General features: G+C 38.3%; 1 protein-coding gene across 5 annotated transcripts in view; it reads left to right on the forward strand.

Moving 5' to 3' along the window:
• The first annotated feature begins 3,856 nt into the window (after positions 1-3,856).
• The window catches only part of cnksr1 (connector enhancer of kinase suppressor of Ras 1), a 32,167-nt gene continuing 18,419 nt past the window's right edge, over positions 3,857-17,604 (forward strand). For 2 of the 5 annotated variants that reach the window (XM_028000368.1, XM_028000370.1), the window contains exons 1-4: positions 3,859-4,307; positions 6,255-6,412; positions 10,215-10,417; positions 10,642-10,726. In XM_028000368.1, coding sequence (XP_027856169.1) covers positions 4,256-4,307; positions 6,255-6,412; positions 10,215-10,417; positions 10,642-10,726 — 498 coding nt within the window. In that variant the 5' untranslated portion in view covers positions 3,859-4,255. Of the gene's footprint in view, positions 4,308-6,254; positions 6,413-10,214; positions 10,418-10,641; positions 10,727-17,604 lie in introns of all 5 variants that reach the window. The other 3 variants (XM_028000366.1, XM_028000369.1, XM_028000367.1) reach the window with 2 other exon arrangements.

Genomic DNA, 17,604 nt, shown 5'->3' on the forward strand with positions numbered 1-17,604 from the left:
ACTAGATTATAGGATCCGCTCCAAAATATTTCAGTTATTCAAGGTACTTTGCTTGTTGGAAGAGAAGAAAAAAAGGAAAGGAAAAGAAAAGAAGAGAAGAAAAGGCCAGGATGCTTTTTATTGAAGCACCTTAGCTCTATTGTTTGGAGTTGCTAAAACATGACATGCTGGTAGCAGCATCAAGCTGTGGGGGTAACTGGGACGTTGGCCAAAGTTAAACCAAACGCAGGACAATCCTGGAAGAAAACCTTTAAGAAACTGCAAAAGACTTGAAACTGTGGTGGAGGTTCATCTTCCAGCAGGACATCGACCCTAAGCCAGGGGTGTCAAACTGTTTTCTTATTTGGGCCACATTAACGTCCTGAATGCTCAAAAGGGCCAGTTGTGGCAAAATGTATTGACTAAACAACATATATAAAAAAATATGAATTAAAAAGGCGCTTTGAGACTTTATCAAAGTTAAATAACATCAAACTTTTTTCACATTAATGTAATTTAGCAGAATACCAATAAAAACTACCTGAATGCTTCATTCATGTGTCTCTCTACACTGTAAAAACAAACGTTTCTAATTTACAGTAAAATACCGGCAGCTGTGGTTGCCAGAATATTACGGTATTTATATGAATTTTACTGTATTTACATGGTAAAATTCTGGCATCCACAGATGTTATGCAATGGTATGTTACCATAAATTAAAGACTTTTTTTTTTTTTTTTTTTTACACTGTAGTGTCTGGAGGGTCACATAAGCTGTGGAGGGTCAGATTTGAACCCTGGACGTTGAGTTTGACACATGTGCTCTTAGAAAACAACCAGAGTGACGGTGGAAGGGTTTAGATTCATGCATAATGTTTTAGAATGGTCTACTTAAAGTACTGACCTAAATCCAATTGAGAATCCAGGAAAAAACTTTAAAATGATGTTGCATTTTGCAGATAAGAATGCATATCCACTTAATATCTCATTCAGTCAGCTTTCATTTCAATATCTCTACTCTCATCAAGGTTGTAATTTGTAGATTCAAAATTTTTAATTACTAATTTGTAGCTATCTAACAGTGCAGATGATCCTAACAGAATTCATTTCAGTTGTACACCTCTACAGTCTGTCTTCAGCCTGTTATGATAAAGCAGGCATTGATGTGGGGGAGGGGGGAGGCACACAGGGTGTGCCAGATTTCAGCTGAAGGACTTTGAGAATGGCAGTGATAACTCCTGCTTATCTGAGCTGAGAGAGGAAACGCGCAAAAGAGTGAAAGAAACCAATTATCTCCTCCATATTGAAGGAGCAGTAATTAACCAATCTGTGCTGAATGATGACAGAAGGAGGTAATGTAATTATAAAAAGCCTGGCTCTTTGCCATTAAGACTTCAGATGCAAGCAGTTTCTTTGCATTCCAAACATCAGTGCAATCATCACTCACACAGAAAGTGCTAATAGGACAAAGAGGCTGCAGATGCATTGAGATGGTGGACTTACAGTTTCATATAAAAATAAAGAGGAGCAAAAGCTGGTAAAGAAATAATATTCTTGCACTGAAAACAAAGTTTTCCAGTGTTTTTTTTTTGTATTTGTCATCACGACCAGATCTTTTGTAGAAAGAGAACAAGAAGCAATGAGATCATCTGACTCAGAGAGCGCCGTCGAGCAAAAACAGCATGTCGAGGCTTGACTGTGTTCCTCGGGTATTTGGGTTGGGCAAAAAAAAAAAAAAAAACAAGAAGCCAGGAGTATTGTCTTTGAAAGCATCTGTGATACAAACTCAACTGCACAGACAAACAACAGTAACATTCTCTGGTTACTGATTATCCTGTACAGGAGTGGAGAAGCTAAATGCTAGCTGTCAGCAAGTCAGTACCGGAAACTCACTCATCCCTTCACTCATTTATCACACACTTTGTTTATTGCAGCATAAAACCACAATGTGTCACTTACTGATGTATAAATATGGCTTCTGCCCTGACCAGGCCTCTTGAGCTTCGATCAAAAACAACAGCAGGGGGTGCCAGATATCTGAGGGCAGCACTTTGATGAATACGGCTTTTTGATCAGGCCATGCCCTTTACTTCCATAAGAGAAACTGTGCACTGAAAACTTTGTGAGACACGACTGTGAAACTTATCACATGACTCTAAGACAGCATGCAGATATTCACTAAATCCCCTTTATAGCCCTGAAACCAAGCAAACTGTTAAATATAAAAATAGATTAAAATAAAATAATAAAACTGGATTACTGTCATAACTAACTCAGCTAAGAAAAGTCAGAAAATTATAAATTTAAACTTATGTAAACTTAAGGAACATGAAGATAAATAAAAAAAGACAAAAACTTATATCAAAGTCAAATTAAAAGTTTATTATGCAGAAAGGATATTTCAAAATCAGAGACTGAACCACAAGTTTTAGTTTTTCATATTAGAATAGATACCTGCAGAGTTCATGTAATAAAATGTGGAGTTTTATTGTAACCTTCACAATATTATCAAGTAAGATGCTGCATGGATGATGACATTGAAAACTTGTTTTAAGCAGTAAAATAATGTTGAGTCAAGAATTAAATATTCATAAACTTTGGGCAAAGTCCTGTCATCTTAGGAGCCCAGATGTCAACAGAGTTTAAAGAGTGAAATTAGCAACGATTCTGGATATTTCTCAGGAGAGCAGACTGGTTGGATAAGAGGATTAGGTCGGCTGGCACTTTTAACTTTTCTTTTCCCAGCAAAGTCTTGTGATTATTTATGAATAGAGAATTTCACTCTACTCTCTGTGAGTCACAATATACTGAGGATTCACACTGAGCAAAGTTCCTGCATTAGAAAGCAGCAGCACAGATGCAACTCGGTAATGAATCTGCTGCACCATTTGGAGACGAAAGAGGAAAAACTGGCTAAATGTACCTGGTGGCATCATTAAAAGTTGGATTTATTTCATTATTTAAATTAACAGTGCAGATAAGATATAGCATCAATAGACATTATGATGTATTTCAAGCGTTTGTCTAAGGTGTACAACCGATTGTTTAAAAAATTCACACTATATAGTACCAATAAAGAGGACTTCTTACACAGAAATGTTATGTTATGGCACTCATGGAGAAGATTGCTGACTTGACAGTTGCCCACCAAAACAGTTCCTTACACTCTCCACAAAAAAGTCACCACTAATTAACTGAATGAAGAGTGCTTTAATATACATGGAAAGTTGTGTGGGGGGAAAAGTAGAGAAGTAGAGAAAAGGTGCACAAGAAACATGGATAACTGCAAAGTAAGCCAGAAAACTGGCTGTTTCTTAACAGCTGAATCAAAGCTTACTGATGGAAAGTTAAGCGGAAGAAAAAAGCATGATAGAATAAAAATTAACAATCCACAAAGACAACCATGGTCCTTCAGAGATTGTCAAGAAAAGTCATTTCAAGAGCTCTGTGGGGGAATTGAATGGAAAGACACAAGAAACAACATCACATATTAAGGTCAGTATTAAAGCAAACTGGACTTCCTCAACATATCAGCAGAACCACAGGCTGATCTCCTTCATGCAACGCTGCACTGATGCTATTAAACACAGAGGGAATACGCTGTACAGCACATGAACAATACAGTTAATTATTTAATAAGATTTTTGTATTTAAAATTATTGATCTGGTCTTAGATTATATTTTAACAATCTTAAAAATTTGATTTTAGGTTTTCATTTATGTGTAAACCAAAAAAATTAATGAACTAAACACATGAAATATATCTCTCTGTTAATATGTAACCATAATTTTAGAACATTTTGACAAATTTCTGGAGACGTAAAGAATTTTTTTAAACTGAATCTGGTAGTTTTAAATAAATCAATATGGAAACAGGGTTAAGATTTTATTTTATTTTTTTAGCCATAATTCCGCAGCTCAGGTGCTGCTGTTGTGCGTCATCTGCTCACAGGGCGCAAATCTGCGCCGTTCTTTCTCGCGCAGATTCCTGAGCCTGACCGCAGCGCGATTATGAAGGCAGTTATGAAGTTGTGCAGGTAGGCGGGGGTGGTAGGTGCCGGTGGGAGGGGTCCTGCGCCCGGCGGGGCTTGACAGCTCCGTACTATTGGCTGACACTACAGGGGGAAACTCTACCTGTTACCTGAGAAAAGGAGTGCCATTCGTCATCATCCGATTCCAAATCAGGATCAAGTTTTCCTTCCTCCAGCAATCCGGAGAGGTAGAAGTCGGCCAGGACCGCCGGGAGCTGAACGAGCGACTGGAGCAGGACGCCGAGCATGGAGCCTATCGCGGCGTGGAGCGAGGAGAGAGTCACCAAGTGGCTCCAAGGTGAGGGACATACCCGCTTCTTCTTTTTTAAACACTTGATCCCCTCGCAGGTACTTTGGATCGGGGCGGTTACGTCGAAAATAGAAGCAGCACGCAAATCCTATTGGAAGTGAAAGGTGGAGGTGGAATGAGGAAGTGAGAGAGAGAGAGAGAGAAGCCACAAACAGTGCAGCTCTGATCAGTGTCAACAACTAAACGCTTCAACGGGGTAAACAATGGCCTTCTGTTGTTTTCCTGCTTATTTTGTTTGACACACTGAAACTAAACAAAGTTCTGGAAAGAAAAAATAGACGGGGGTGGAGGGGGGGGGGGGGGGGGTGTGAAGGCGAAGAGATTTAACCACAAAGCTCAGCCTGGATTAATGCTTTCCAACTCAGTTACAACACAGCGGAGTCCTCTGCTTCTCTATGCTAAAAGTTCTATGTTCGTAATAAAAGTTTTTTCTGAGCACTTTCAAAAGAAATGCGTCAGCCATATTCGCTTATTTTAAAAAAATATTCATTTTGTTTTTACTTCAATTTGAGCGAAAATGGGAATCTGAAAATAATTTCTTTAATAACAGCTTTCTGCACTTTTCCGCTGGTATTTTGACAATTCACCTTCTGAGATGAACTCCAACTCTTTGAGGTTGGAAGCCCTCCGTCTCATCACCCTAAGCTTTACCTCCCTAAACAGATGTTGTCGTTACTCCCAGTCAGAGGAAACATGCTGCTGAAATTAAGAGATTACTGGTGGGATTTGTTCAGAAATCCTCACAAAGGGGGCATCCTGAGTTTCTAAACATATACAGATTGGTTGAAAAAGAGCTTTGCTTTTTGGCTCAGCTCTTTCTTCGTAAAAAAATTAAAAGCAATAAGTTTCAAGTGAATCACAAAAAACACACAGTCAGTCAAAAAGTCACAGCGCAATTTGGTTTAAATGACCGCTAGTCCACAAGTGATTGTTGAATGATTTTTTCTAAAATGTTGCAGAGGTTCTGATGTGTTTGGGCCGGATGTTCCAGAGTTCAGGTAGCTCCTGGGAAAGCCCATTCAGCTCCCTATTTTAATCTGCTCCTCAGTACATCCAGGAGGATCTGCTCACCTCACCTTACTGACCTCCCTGTGGGGAGCAGAATCAGGAGCTCTCTGTCCATTTAACACATTAAAAAAACTGTAAGATCTTGAAAATCATTTTAAAATGGAAAGGGAGCCAGAGAAGAAGCTAAAACCGTCATGGTGTGATAATGATTACATGTACCTATCAGATGTCATGATGCAGCATTTTCAACCAATTGGAAAGAACAAAAACCAGTTAATGACAAACATAGCACATAAATATTCTATCAGTTTATCTTTAGTTAGTTTGGGAGAACTGAGTGACATCTGATCTTTTTCTTTTTAGCTTGTAGCTGTAGCTATGCCAACAGAAAACAAAGTGGACCATGGATGAACCCCTGGGGGATCCCACTAGTTAGGAGTATGATAAGACTATGAACAAGAATGACTCAGCATGTTGCAAAACACCAATATGCATTGAAAGATATTGGTTTCAATACATATTGGTGTATAAATCAGTATTTTTTACACCAATATGATGTAAAAAAAAATATGATTATTCAACTGAGTTTATTTAAACCGAGTTTAAATAAAGCAGCTGACTTTATTTAAACTTTAAACATATTCAATTAACTGCCGTAAATCCAAACTCAAGTCAAGTTAATAAAATCCTCCAGTGTTTTTTTTAATTTATTTTGCATTTACTTTTTGCTGTTCATTCATATATTGCATGTGAAAATCCAGATTTCCTTCCAATGGGACTTTTTCGGTCCTAACCTCGGTACATGAACCAGAGTGAGAGGCATTTTTTCATGCTGGTACATGCATGAGATTTCCTGACACTGGAGAATTTCCATTTATGCCCCGGATCTGCTTGTAGTAAAAACTAAAACGCTTTCATGACTTCCAGGTCTGGATGCTCCCACTGATCAGTACCAGGTGTCGGAGTGGCACCTGTCAGGTCTGGACCTGCTCCAGTTGACGTCCCAGGATCTGGAGGCGTTGGGAGTTCAAAAGATCGGACACCAGGAGCTGATTCTGGAGGCTGTGGAGAAACTCTGCTCCCTGGTGAGTGAGAATACACACCTGTGTGTGTGTGTTTGTTTGTTTACAGTGCATGTCTGCAGCAGCATTATCTGTCTCCAGTTCTGTCTCCTGTGTGTGTTATGGAAGTGTTGTGTGAAGTGAGCAGGATATTACCTGCATGGTCGTATCCATGTTTGGTAAGGGTGTTGTATATTTTGTGATATGACAGCATGCTGATTTCCACCTCTGTAATGTTTTCAGATCCCACTGTTGTTTACACAGTCGTACCAGGAACTGTAGGATAATCTCTTAGAAATCTGGCCAGCACACCCAGAACCACAGAACATCCTGACATCTTGGCCTTGCCTTAGTGAAATATGTGATGTTTTTACTCAGTGTGATTTCTTAGTTTTTCGATCTTACATTCCAGCTCCAGCTTTTCAAGCATTTTGTAGTAAAAACATTAACTGTATTATTCATGTCAACATCAGATAAGCACTTATGCTGAATCGCTTGCCAAAGCATATCTAGAGAAATGCTGTGTGTCCTGGACAATATTTGGGAATGTTTTTGGCGCCTTTTGCATGATTTACTGCATCAGTGCAGCATGGCCTGGAGGTGATCAGTGTGTGCCTCTGATGAAGTGTTCAGAAAACCCTTCGTGCTTTAAAAACAGCCTTCAGCTCCTCTATATTGTTGACTCTGGTGTCTCTCATCTTCCTCTTGTCAATGCTCTACTCGACAATACTTAGATTCTCCAGAAGGTTTAGGTGTTTTTTGGCAGTGTGAACTATATCACTTTGTACTTAATGAATCTACATTATTGATGCACCGATTAACTTTTTTACCTTTGTATACGGATACAGATGTCTGAGTGTTAGTATCGGCCGACACAGAAAGTGCTGAATTGACTTAAACATTTCTTTTTTTTAAACAGAGACTGATTTACACATTTATCTGATAATTCTGCACCACAACAACACAACTTAAACACACCAATAGCTTCACATGCTTGGTCTAACATGTAGAAACAACACAACTTTAATTTGTCCAGTCAGTGCAATCAGGAGTATAGCGGTCAATATAAATAAAAAATAAAGAAACGGACAAAACAATAGATCTTGGTCAAACATGTAAAAAAAAAAAAAAAACTGCAACAAATCTTCTTTCAAATGGTTCAGAAAGTGCAATTAGGAATTCTAAATACAATTTAAAATAAATGATAAAGTTTGATGTCGTTCAGAGCACAAAGCATAGAATTGAATGAATAGATCTGCTCTCAGGGATCGGTTATATCGATACCCAATCTATTCTTTTTAGATAAAGATATTAATGTTGGATCAGTGTATCTCTAGTCTATAGAAACTAATTACTGAAATAAATGATATTTTCAATTATATTGCAATTTAACCAGATACGTGCACAAGAAGCCACATTCACTCTTCTTTTAAATCTTTATCTTTTTTCTTTATCTTGCTGCATAAATACAATCTTTAGGAAATTTGGATGGAAGCTTCAGTGACTTAACAAATGAGCTGTTTTGTGGGGATATTTGTGGTCTTCCATAATAGTCTTTGCTTCAGTATAACCTCTGATTCAGCAGCTCTGGTGACATAACAGCCTGTAAACATCAGACTAAGATGGCTTAAACTCCTTGTTGCTGAGTTCTTTAATTAACCATGATGCAGATTGAACCTGTAAGCCTGGAGTCTGTGAATGAGGAAAGCTGCTCCTCTAGTAATTCCTTTTTTTCCCCTCAAACAGACCTTGTGTGTGGGTGCTTGCGTCTGTCATGATGCTCCATGAAGCTCTTAACACTGCGCTCATTCATAAAACCTCCAAATCAGATGCTCACATGGCACAGACAGAAACACTTTCAAGTGCACAGCTACATAATTAACAGCTCCATAAAAGATTCATGGCCACTTGTTGACAAGCTTGTTCTGGTGGCTGGATGATGTGTACCAACAAAGCCTGACCAGTATGAAGCACTTGACCCCGAGATGAGTGGCCTGTAACAATCAAACACTCTGTTTTAGCATCTCTGAAGAGCCATGTTTCATGATGGGATGCAGAAAACTGGAGCGACAGACAAATGAATAAAGGCTGTTGTCTTTCTGAAAGACTTTGATTTGATAATAGGGATAATATGAAGTCTGAGGCTTTGTTTGAATTATATTTTACTAGATATAAATCGGCCTGGGGTTTTTCTGCATGGTCTTCCTGTGCATGTAAGGATTCTCTCCTGGTACTCTGACTTCCTCCCACAGTATGAAAACATGATTGTGAGGTTAACTAGGCTCTCTAAAGTGCCTGCAGGTATGAGTGTGTGCATTTGTTATAGTTTGTCCTGTGTGTCTGTGTGCTGCCTTATGATGGGCATGTGATCTGTCGCCTGTTAGCATTAGCTGGGAGCAAAAAAATACTTATCAACACCACCATTTTTATCACAAACATCTTTCTAGAAGAAATATGAACACTTAAGAGGCGGTGGAGTCCCACCACAATCTGATCTGGAATCTGTGGAGGGAGATCAAGATTAAGGTGACGGAAATTAAGCTTTCCTATCGCAAAGCCTACAAGCTCATTACCAAAGATAAACCATCAAAATATCAGTGGATACATGCAAACTGTTGACCGACAGTTATACAAGCGGTTTGATTATTCAAATCTATCTTTTTTTTTTTAATTTATCTTTTTATGACTTGTATTCATTTTCCATTTTCTATCAGAAACAAACTTCATGGTTGAATAAAAATATTTTAAAATCTAAATCTACCAGGGTGGGAATCATTTTGGGCATAACTGTAAACATAAATATACATTATTAGGATTTACACCAAATTCTATTATTAATTTAGTTTTCATTATGATTTATACAGCTCTGGAAAAAACTAAGAGATCATTTAAAATAATTTGTTTCTCTGATTTAACTTTTTATAGGTATATGTTTGAGTAAAATGAACATTGTTCTTTTATTCTATGAACTACTGACAACATGTCTCCGAAATTTCAAGCAAAAATTTAGTATTTATTTGTTGAGAACGAGAAATAGTCAAAATAATGAAAAAGATGCAGTGCTTTCAGATGTCAAATATTGCAAAAAAACCAAGTTCATATTAATTTAGAAAGAACAATATCAATGTTTTAACTCAGGAAGAGATCAGAAATCAATATTTGGTGGAACAACCAGGAGGTTCTCAATGGGGTTCAGTGCAGTGGGCTCTTAATTTCTCCCACAGCTACATTTGTACTGTACTGTTTTAAATCTTTTATTATATTAATGTTTAAAATGTCATCTCATTAAATTTTAAGTTAAAGAAATGTGCACAAAATTTTTAAATTATTTCAGTAATTTTTAAAAAGTTTTCAGTGCTGTGTTGTCGACAATGGATGCAGAAATTATACAGTTTCCACGACAACAAACGTCCCAACCTGCTTTACATTGATAAATTCATTTGGAGCATCTTAACCTCCTTTTTTTTCTTTTTTTTTTTTAGCTGAAAAGTAACTGAACTGTTCTTAATAATTCATTGCTGAGGTTTTCGGTGTTGTACGCAGTTGCATAAAAGCTGCAATATCAAAATGTCTGTTGGACTGAAAAGTGGAATAATAAGCTTTCTGTGGATTTATTCAAACCAGACAGCAGAAAAGACACAGGAAATGAGGGAAAGTTGGAGATTTGTTTCCAGTATATGGAACTTTGTCAGAAACAAACCACAGCGTATGAAAATGTGTCTCAAAAAACAATCGCTACCCTCTTCTGGAGGGCCTGATGACAGCAGGGGGTGGAATGTCCTGCCCGGCCGTTACACGTGTGTGTTTTTGTGTGTGTTGTCTTCAGACTTATGGCATGGGAGGAGAAAACCTGCGCGGTCTGACAGAAAAGCTGCGCGTCGTTGCCCACTCCCTGCCGATAGCCATCCAGGGCGGTTGGCGCCACAACAGCTACGACGGACGGAGCGCCACCAAGCTGCCAGCTGGCGTCCTGAAGAACGTCATAGAGCTTATCACTTCTGCCAGAGGCCTCTTCTGCTTGCTCAACAGGTTTATAAAGAGCAAGTCTTGAGTGCATCATTGTGAAATGTGTTTTATTTAACTTGGATCACTTAACTCTATGTGTTGGATGTGGGTTAAACGATTTAACAGAGTTACCTCAGTGGGATTCTCCTCTCATTTTGATTCTGACTGAATGTTTTTGCTTAAAATACTTTGTTTCCTCTCGCTCCCAATCTGTCTGAACTGATTTACATCATGATCTGTCTTTCCAGATATCAGTTATCCCAGCTCAGCAGATACACCTCTACTCAGAGCATATTCACCCATTGTAGAAATCTGGGAGACATCGTCCACAAGGTGGGTGTGTTCATGTGTTTCCCACATCGGTTCAGCTCAAATCTGATATTTCCAAATCCTTTCATCTCAAATCTGACTTTCCATACAAAATTCAGAGCTAAAAAGACAAAACTCCACTGTGTGCTTGAGGTCGGTAGACTTTTACAGAGATTTTGTTCCTAAACCCGCGATCAGTTTTATCTTAAAAGGAACTGCTACGTTTTCAGTCATAATGTCATGCATGATAAATATCCAAAGAGGAACCACAATCGGTTGGGTGTGCGCCAGTTTGCTTTTTAATTCTCCCAATTAGACTAAACGAGAAAAACAGAAGCACATGCACACCCGTCTGTTTCTCAGCCTAACTTTACTTATGCAGTTTTTTTTTTTTTTTTTTTTTCATCTGTAAATTCCTGACATATTTGAAGGGAGGTTGCACCTCCACGGAGCTTTGGTAAGACGACAAAACATTTAGCTGCATTTGGTTTCTGTTTCCTCCGTTGTGGAGTTGTGAAATGCTTGAAAGAAACAAGTGAGGAAGGAATAATCATAAGAGGGTACATGAGAAGAGGGTGGAAAGTGCTTAGTGGTTGTTGTAGCAAAGCGGACAGGCCTGGATATGTAATGTTGGCTGCCGGAGGGAGGGAGTCAGAGAGCAAGGGAGGAGACTTAGAGAGGGATTGCACTGCCTCTATCGATGACTTCTAGCTCTTAGGGGAGTGAACACCAAACACAGAGCAACAGGCAGCGAGAGGCTGTATTCTCAGGAGTACAACAGGAAAGGAAAAACAAGCTGACGGAGGTGAAGGAGAGAAGAAAACAGACAAGACAAAACCTGAAAGAGAGTCTGGAGCTGAGACCCGGTTTTTAAAGGACTTTAAATATATCCGGCTCTGGAAACCTGCCAGCATGACCGGTACTATTCTCAACGCTCTGATTGGATAATTCGACACAAGGTGATCCTTCCTTTTCTGCTTTTCAATGCAACACTTGTTTTCTGCCTCATTAAGTTTAAAGAGAAATCTGAGGTGGTTTTAAATAAGAAACTCTGAAAATGAAAAACGAGCTGCTGTCTGTGCAGCAGAAGCATCGGCTCTCTGAGGGTGGGTCAGAAGTTAAAGTCTGTGTCGGTGTGTTTTAACTGTGACAATATCCTAATGAACCTTGAGAAACGGCAAGTATGAGAATGAAAGGAAGTGTGGATAGCTGAGTGATGTAGTGTTGACTCTGAGAAGATGTTTTTTTTTTTTTTGCTCCTACGCAATGAGCTGGCCTTGTTGACGGCTGTTTTCATTCATTATTGGCTATCAACACACGGGGGAGAGTGCTTAGTCAGTGAAAAGTAAGTTAACGAAGCTCATCATTTTTGGTGCGCACAGGTTGTCAACTATCTTTATTTATAGGCGTTTGTTTGACTGGTTCCCTTTTTAAAGGCGCCACTGATGTGCTGAAAGCTAGAGAGCATAGAGGATATTTTGTTTGGATGCCAAGGCAGCTGATAAAAAAAAAAAAAACTGGCATTGATTCTGTAATTTCAGGTCTATGGATTTGATGCATCACTTATTTTGTAAGAAACATTTTACACATTTTTAAAAATTCCTCTGAGGCAACTTAATAGCTTCAAACTTATTTACGGTGCCTTGCAAATGTTCTCATACGAAGGGGATTGGAAAGGAAAAGTTTGTTGTTGGAGAATATTAGAAAACAAAAAGAATCATAAAAACAAAAAAATGCAGCAGACAGGTCAGGGAAAAAGCTGTGGAGAAGTTTATAGCAGAATATAAAATAATATTCCAAAGATGGGACAACTGCAAACAAGACATGGAATTACTCCTAAGCTAACAGGCAGAGTGAGGACAACATTTAACCTGGGAAGCAGCCATTCTAACTCTAGAGGAGCTGCAGGGAGCAGAAGCTCAGGTGTGGAGATACATTTTCACACTAGATATTTGCAAAACGTAAGTTAGCTCAGTGTTTCTCAATTCCGGTCCTCAGGCCCCCCTGCCCTGCATGTTTTAGGTGTTTCCCTTCTGCCACACACCTGGATTGAATCTGGGTGATTAACAGGCTTCTGCAGTACTTGGTGGCTGCAGAAGACATCATGCAATCATTTGAATCAGCTGTTCTGGTATAGAGGCACATCTAAAACATGCAGAGCAGGGGGCCTGAGGACTGGAATTGAGAAGCACTGACTCAACTAGGTTAGTTGATGTAGGTTTTGTGGTTCTAAACAAATAGCATTTAGTAGAACAGGGAGAAAAAGACGACTCATTGAATTGTAAAAAGTTTCTGACACAAGGTTTAGATCCAAGCATTTTCCTGTGATAAAAGAGCCTAGTCAAAGTTCAGACCTTAATCCAAACTGAAAATCTGTTGTAAGACTTGAACGTTGTTATTCACAGGCACTCTAATCTGATCTGATAGAGCTTGAGCTTGCTTTGCTCAGACGTTTGGTGAAAAACCTCAGTCTCTAGATATGCAAATTCGGTGGAACCACGACCCAAAACACCTGCAACTCTAAATGCAGGAACGAATGGTTCAACTGAGCGCTAACAGAATATGGCTGACTTTTACTTTTCTGATAATAATTTTCCGATCATTATCTGTATCGTTCTCCTTCCACTTCACAATTATGCACTACTTCATGTCGGTGTGTCACATTAGATTCCAATAATGCCTGGAACATAAGATGTGAAAGATTTTTATGCCTCCTCCTCACCAGTCTATAAGTAAGAACTGTACAGCTGAGTGTCTTTGCATACTCATGTGCATTTCCGTTCACCACATAGACAAGTAAAGTCATGGTTGCTTAAACCTTTGCTTGTGGCTAATTGAATCTGGTGTCATTCCCTGCGTGACATTTGTGTTGTCAGGGGGCCAGGCCTTCAGTGTGACGTCTTCCACAGAAGCCGCACCACATCCTTCACAAAAGAAAGGACTCTTATTTCTCCTTTCTCCACGAGTGTGTGTGCATTTCAGAGTGTATTTCTTTCTCCCACCCTGGGGGCGATCTGGGTCAGCAGTCAGCTGGTGTTGCCAGGACTCAACACTTAACTTGTCAGGTCTGAGTTTCACTGCAGCACAGCTTCAGGCAGCAGGCAAAGTTAAAGAGATTGAGGCCAAGTAGAGAAAGAGGTGAACTCTCAGGTACGTGAGATTTATTTGGTTTTTTAGAAGAGAGAGTAAATAATGTCTGTTATTACACCTTTGACGAATGCAGCTCCAGATAAAAGCAAAAAATTTCATGAAGGTCTAAATACTTCAAAAACAAAACAGCTATGACAGCTTTGCTTTTAGTGTGCAGTTTGGGTTACATAATGCTTCAGCTTGACCGGAAACGTATAATAATGCACTAAAACACAATATAGCTGTCACTGGCTAGCAAATATTAACATGATACACCAAAGCGGATAACTTATTAAGAGGACAGAAAGGAGAAAATCTTCATAAAGAGGTTAAAAAATTGAGCAGTTTAAAGTCTGAGCTGTCCGGATGTTTTTTAAGATGAAGAAAAAGACGGAAGTTCACACCAGGAGAGACAGAGGGTGTCATTTCAAATGATCGCAGCAGGTGTATTTATGTTTCCTAATCTTTTTATAGCACGTCTGGCTAGCAGTATGAAACATCAACAGAGCAAGTTCAAGAACTGAGCTCAAACTGTGTTGATTGGTCGAGATCTTTGACTTTCTTGTTTGACCTCCACCAATCAGCAGGAACAATTTTTATCGTTTAGATATATTTATTATCTTTGAGTTTAGGGCTGGAGAATGTGGCTGTGCATGTTCAAGTTGTTCTCTTATTTTTGCTTTCTCTGAATGTTTCTCCAACACAGAGGTGCAGCACTTTTCAGAAAAGGGTTTGTAAACGCATCAAAATTAGCCACAAAAATGGCCTGTTGGTTCTGAAACACAGCAGCTGTGTGTCAATCCACCACACAACTTCTATCCCATGCTTTGCATTTCTTATCTGCATTTTTTATGTTAGCTTAGTATTTTTTTTTTTAACCCCTCCAGGGGGTCTTTTTGTGGGCTCTAGTGTCCCTTATACGACAGTAGGCTGACAGGAAACTGGGAAGGAGAGGAGGGAAGACATGCGGCAAATATCGTCGGGTCCGGGAGTCGAACCCGCGACGGCCGCGTCGAGGACTCAAGGCCTCCAAATGTGGGTCGCGCTAACCACTACGCCACCACGGCACGCCCCAGCTTAGTATTTTTGATTACCTCTGGGGATGAATAATAAAATGTTGTGCAAAACTTAAATATTCTTTAGTATAATTTTAAATTATCCTCTTAAGATTTAACATCATACTTTGTTTGCACTGATACACTGCAAAAAAACAAAATCTTACCAAGTATCTTTGCCCAGTTTCTACTGCAAATATCTTAGTACATTTGAAATAAGACAAAACTAACATAAAAGTAACTTTTCATCAACATATGTCAGCAGTTTTTAAGTAATTAAATCTTAAATATACATAAAAACACATTAGTTTCACTTATAATGAAACATTTTTCCTGTCTTAAGTGAAAAAATGTGTCAGTAGGACTAGTACTGTTTGTATCTGTATTCAAGAATTACTGATTTAAAACAGCTTATTCATCTTGCTGAAAAGTTACTTTTAAGTTATTTGTCTTAATTCAAGTGCACTAAAGTAGCAGTACTAGAAACTAGACAAACATTTCTGCTAAAGATTTAGTGTTTTTGCAGTGTGAGGGCCTGATTCCTATTTCAGCCTGATGAGTCTTAGGAAGTATGAGAAGTTATTACGCTTATTATTAAAGCTAAAATATTCACGAGCAATCTTCTAATGGTAGACTTAATTGGAGTTACATAAACATTAAAGTGGAATGTTTAAACATTATAGAAAATGTGTTGAAATCATTGGTGGTGAGATTATGATTTTAATTTCACCATTTAAAAAAAACACTTTCCAAGGTGGAAAATGTCCAGGTCAGAAAGAACTTGGCTTGTTCTTGCCACCTCAAGTAAATTAACAAATTTCTTTGTTATTGTGGAATATAAATTGGAGCCAAAACTTCTAAAGTTGGGAAGATTTAAGATTTGATGACCAACACCAAAATCTAACCCAACAGAAGAAAGAATATACCAAGAAATACTTGATCACAGATTATATTTAGCAAAACCAAAACCATGGAAAACCTCCCTTCTCAGTATCAATGAATCACTCAACTGATATTGTAGGTCCAATCTGAAACCGTATTGTGTTTTAGACACATTAGGAACTTCTATCTTTGTTTGTGTGACTCGCTTGATGACGGTGACGTTTTTGTTTCCAACGTAGAGATGAGTTTTGCTCTAGTTTACTTGGAACTAAACATGGCTCAGCTGTAGAGTTCCTGTGTCCTTCTGATACATCTTACATTTTTAGGCATGTGTCCTATAAAAAGTTCAGATGTGGTTTCTTTATTACAGTCTCTTTGACGTCAGATAAACGGAAAGGCTTGAAAATGGAGCATCAAAATGCTGGAGGCTGCTGAAAAAATGAAGCACATCTTCACCACACCTCATACCTTTTTATGCCTGATACACTTTGTCTTTTTCCACAGAGACACTCAAAGCTTTTTGTAGACCTCAGACTTTCTCCAACAACCTGCATTTTTAAAAATTTATATTTTGTGTTAGTTTTTTGGAGGTACAAACTGAAACAGATTTTTTTTAAAGATATGTGTTGCAGTGTAGATGTAAAAATATGCAATTTTGTCTGTGTAATTTGTGATGATGAGCATCTGCTCCCTATTCTATCCAGTAATGCATCAGTTTGTTATTAAAAGACCGAATTGATCCATGTAAATAAATGCATTAAAACCTCTTCTCACCTACTTCATAATGAACCTTTGATCATTTTCATGTTCATCTGTAGTTTTTGACACTTTCAGATGCTTTACTTGTAAATATTAGTAAAAGTCACTGGTTTACTCCATTTGATTCTCCAGCCCAGCTTTCTGACCAGTTTCCTTACAGAACAGAACATTCTGCCTACCTTGGATTCTTTTAAATGTGCCATTTCCTGTTCTTTCACTGTTAAAATAAAATGCAGAACAGGTTGCACTGTTATGGGAAAGTCTCCTGTGACAAGTATGCCACATACAGCAGAGTTATGCAATTCATAAAATGAAAAAGGTGTTGCTTAGTGAGAACAGAAGTGATACTCTGTTGGTTGGTAAACGGTGCAACCTCTTCTGAACTTTAACTTCAGACATGTTAAGAGTTTATGTCTTTGATTTTATGCCTTGTTTTTTTTTTTTGTTTTTCTGTAAGACTTGAGCTGGTTACAGATAAAAAAGACTTGGCAGACTTAAATGTAAAATAATTTTTATTCAGTCAAGAAGTTGGTTTTGATAAGATGCAGCACTTAAATCTCTGAAAACATAATAAAACAGTAGAAAAGGAGGATCAGTTTACAATTGAAATCTGCCTATATGTGGTAAAGTATTCATGGAAAACTTTCCTCTTTGTAGATTTTTTTGCAGACTTTCCTTTTTGTAGATTTTATGTAGATTTATTCTTTGTCGAGCATGTTTATTTAACTAAAATATCCGGCTTCCTTCATGCTTTCAAATATTTCCCAGCTTCAACACGTGACTTGACTCGCTGAGTCATCAACAGTCCAATGATATGAGTCGAAATTATTTAAAACATCTGAACAACTTTTTGTAACAGGAAAATATGTAAAAACTTTCACAAGGATCTGAGGATCTGGGTGGGGCAGCTCGGCGGCAGAAATGGCAGAAATGAAATCAGAAGAAGTGCGCACGTGAAAGATTTACGCCTAAAACAGTTTGAGCTGCACAATAATTTACTAAACTTTGTGGGCAGTGCTTCTTGAATGATACAGAATGTACTGAGTACACTCCAATATTCACATTCTTCCTCTAGAC

The sequence above is a fragment of the Xiphophorus couchianus genome, chromosome 19 (assembly GCF_001444195.1).
Source record: "Xiphophorus couchianus chromosome 19, X_couchianus-1.0, whole genome shotgun sequence".
NCBI classification, from domain to species: Eukaryota; Metazoa; Chordata; class Actinopteri; order Cyprinodontiformes; family Poeciliidae; genus Xiphophorus; species Xiphophorus couchianus.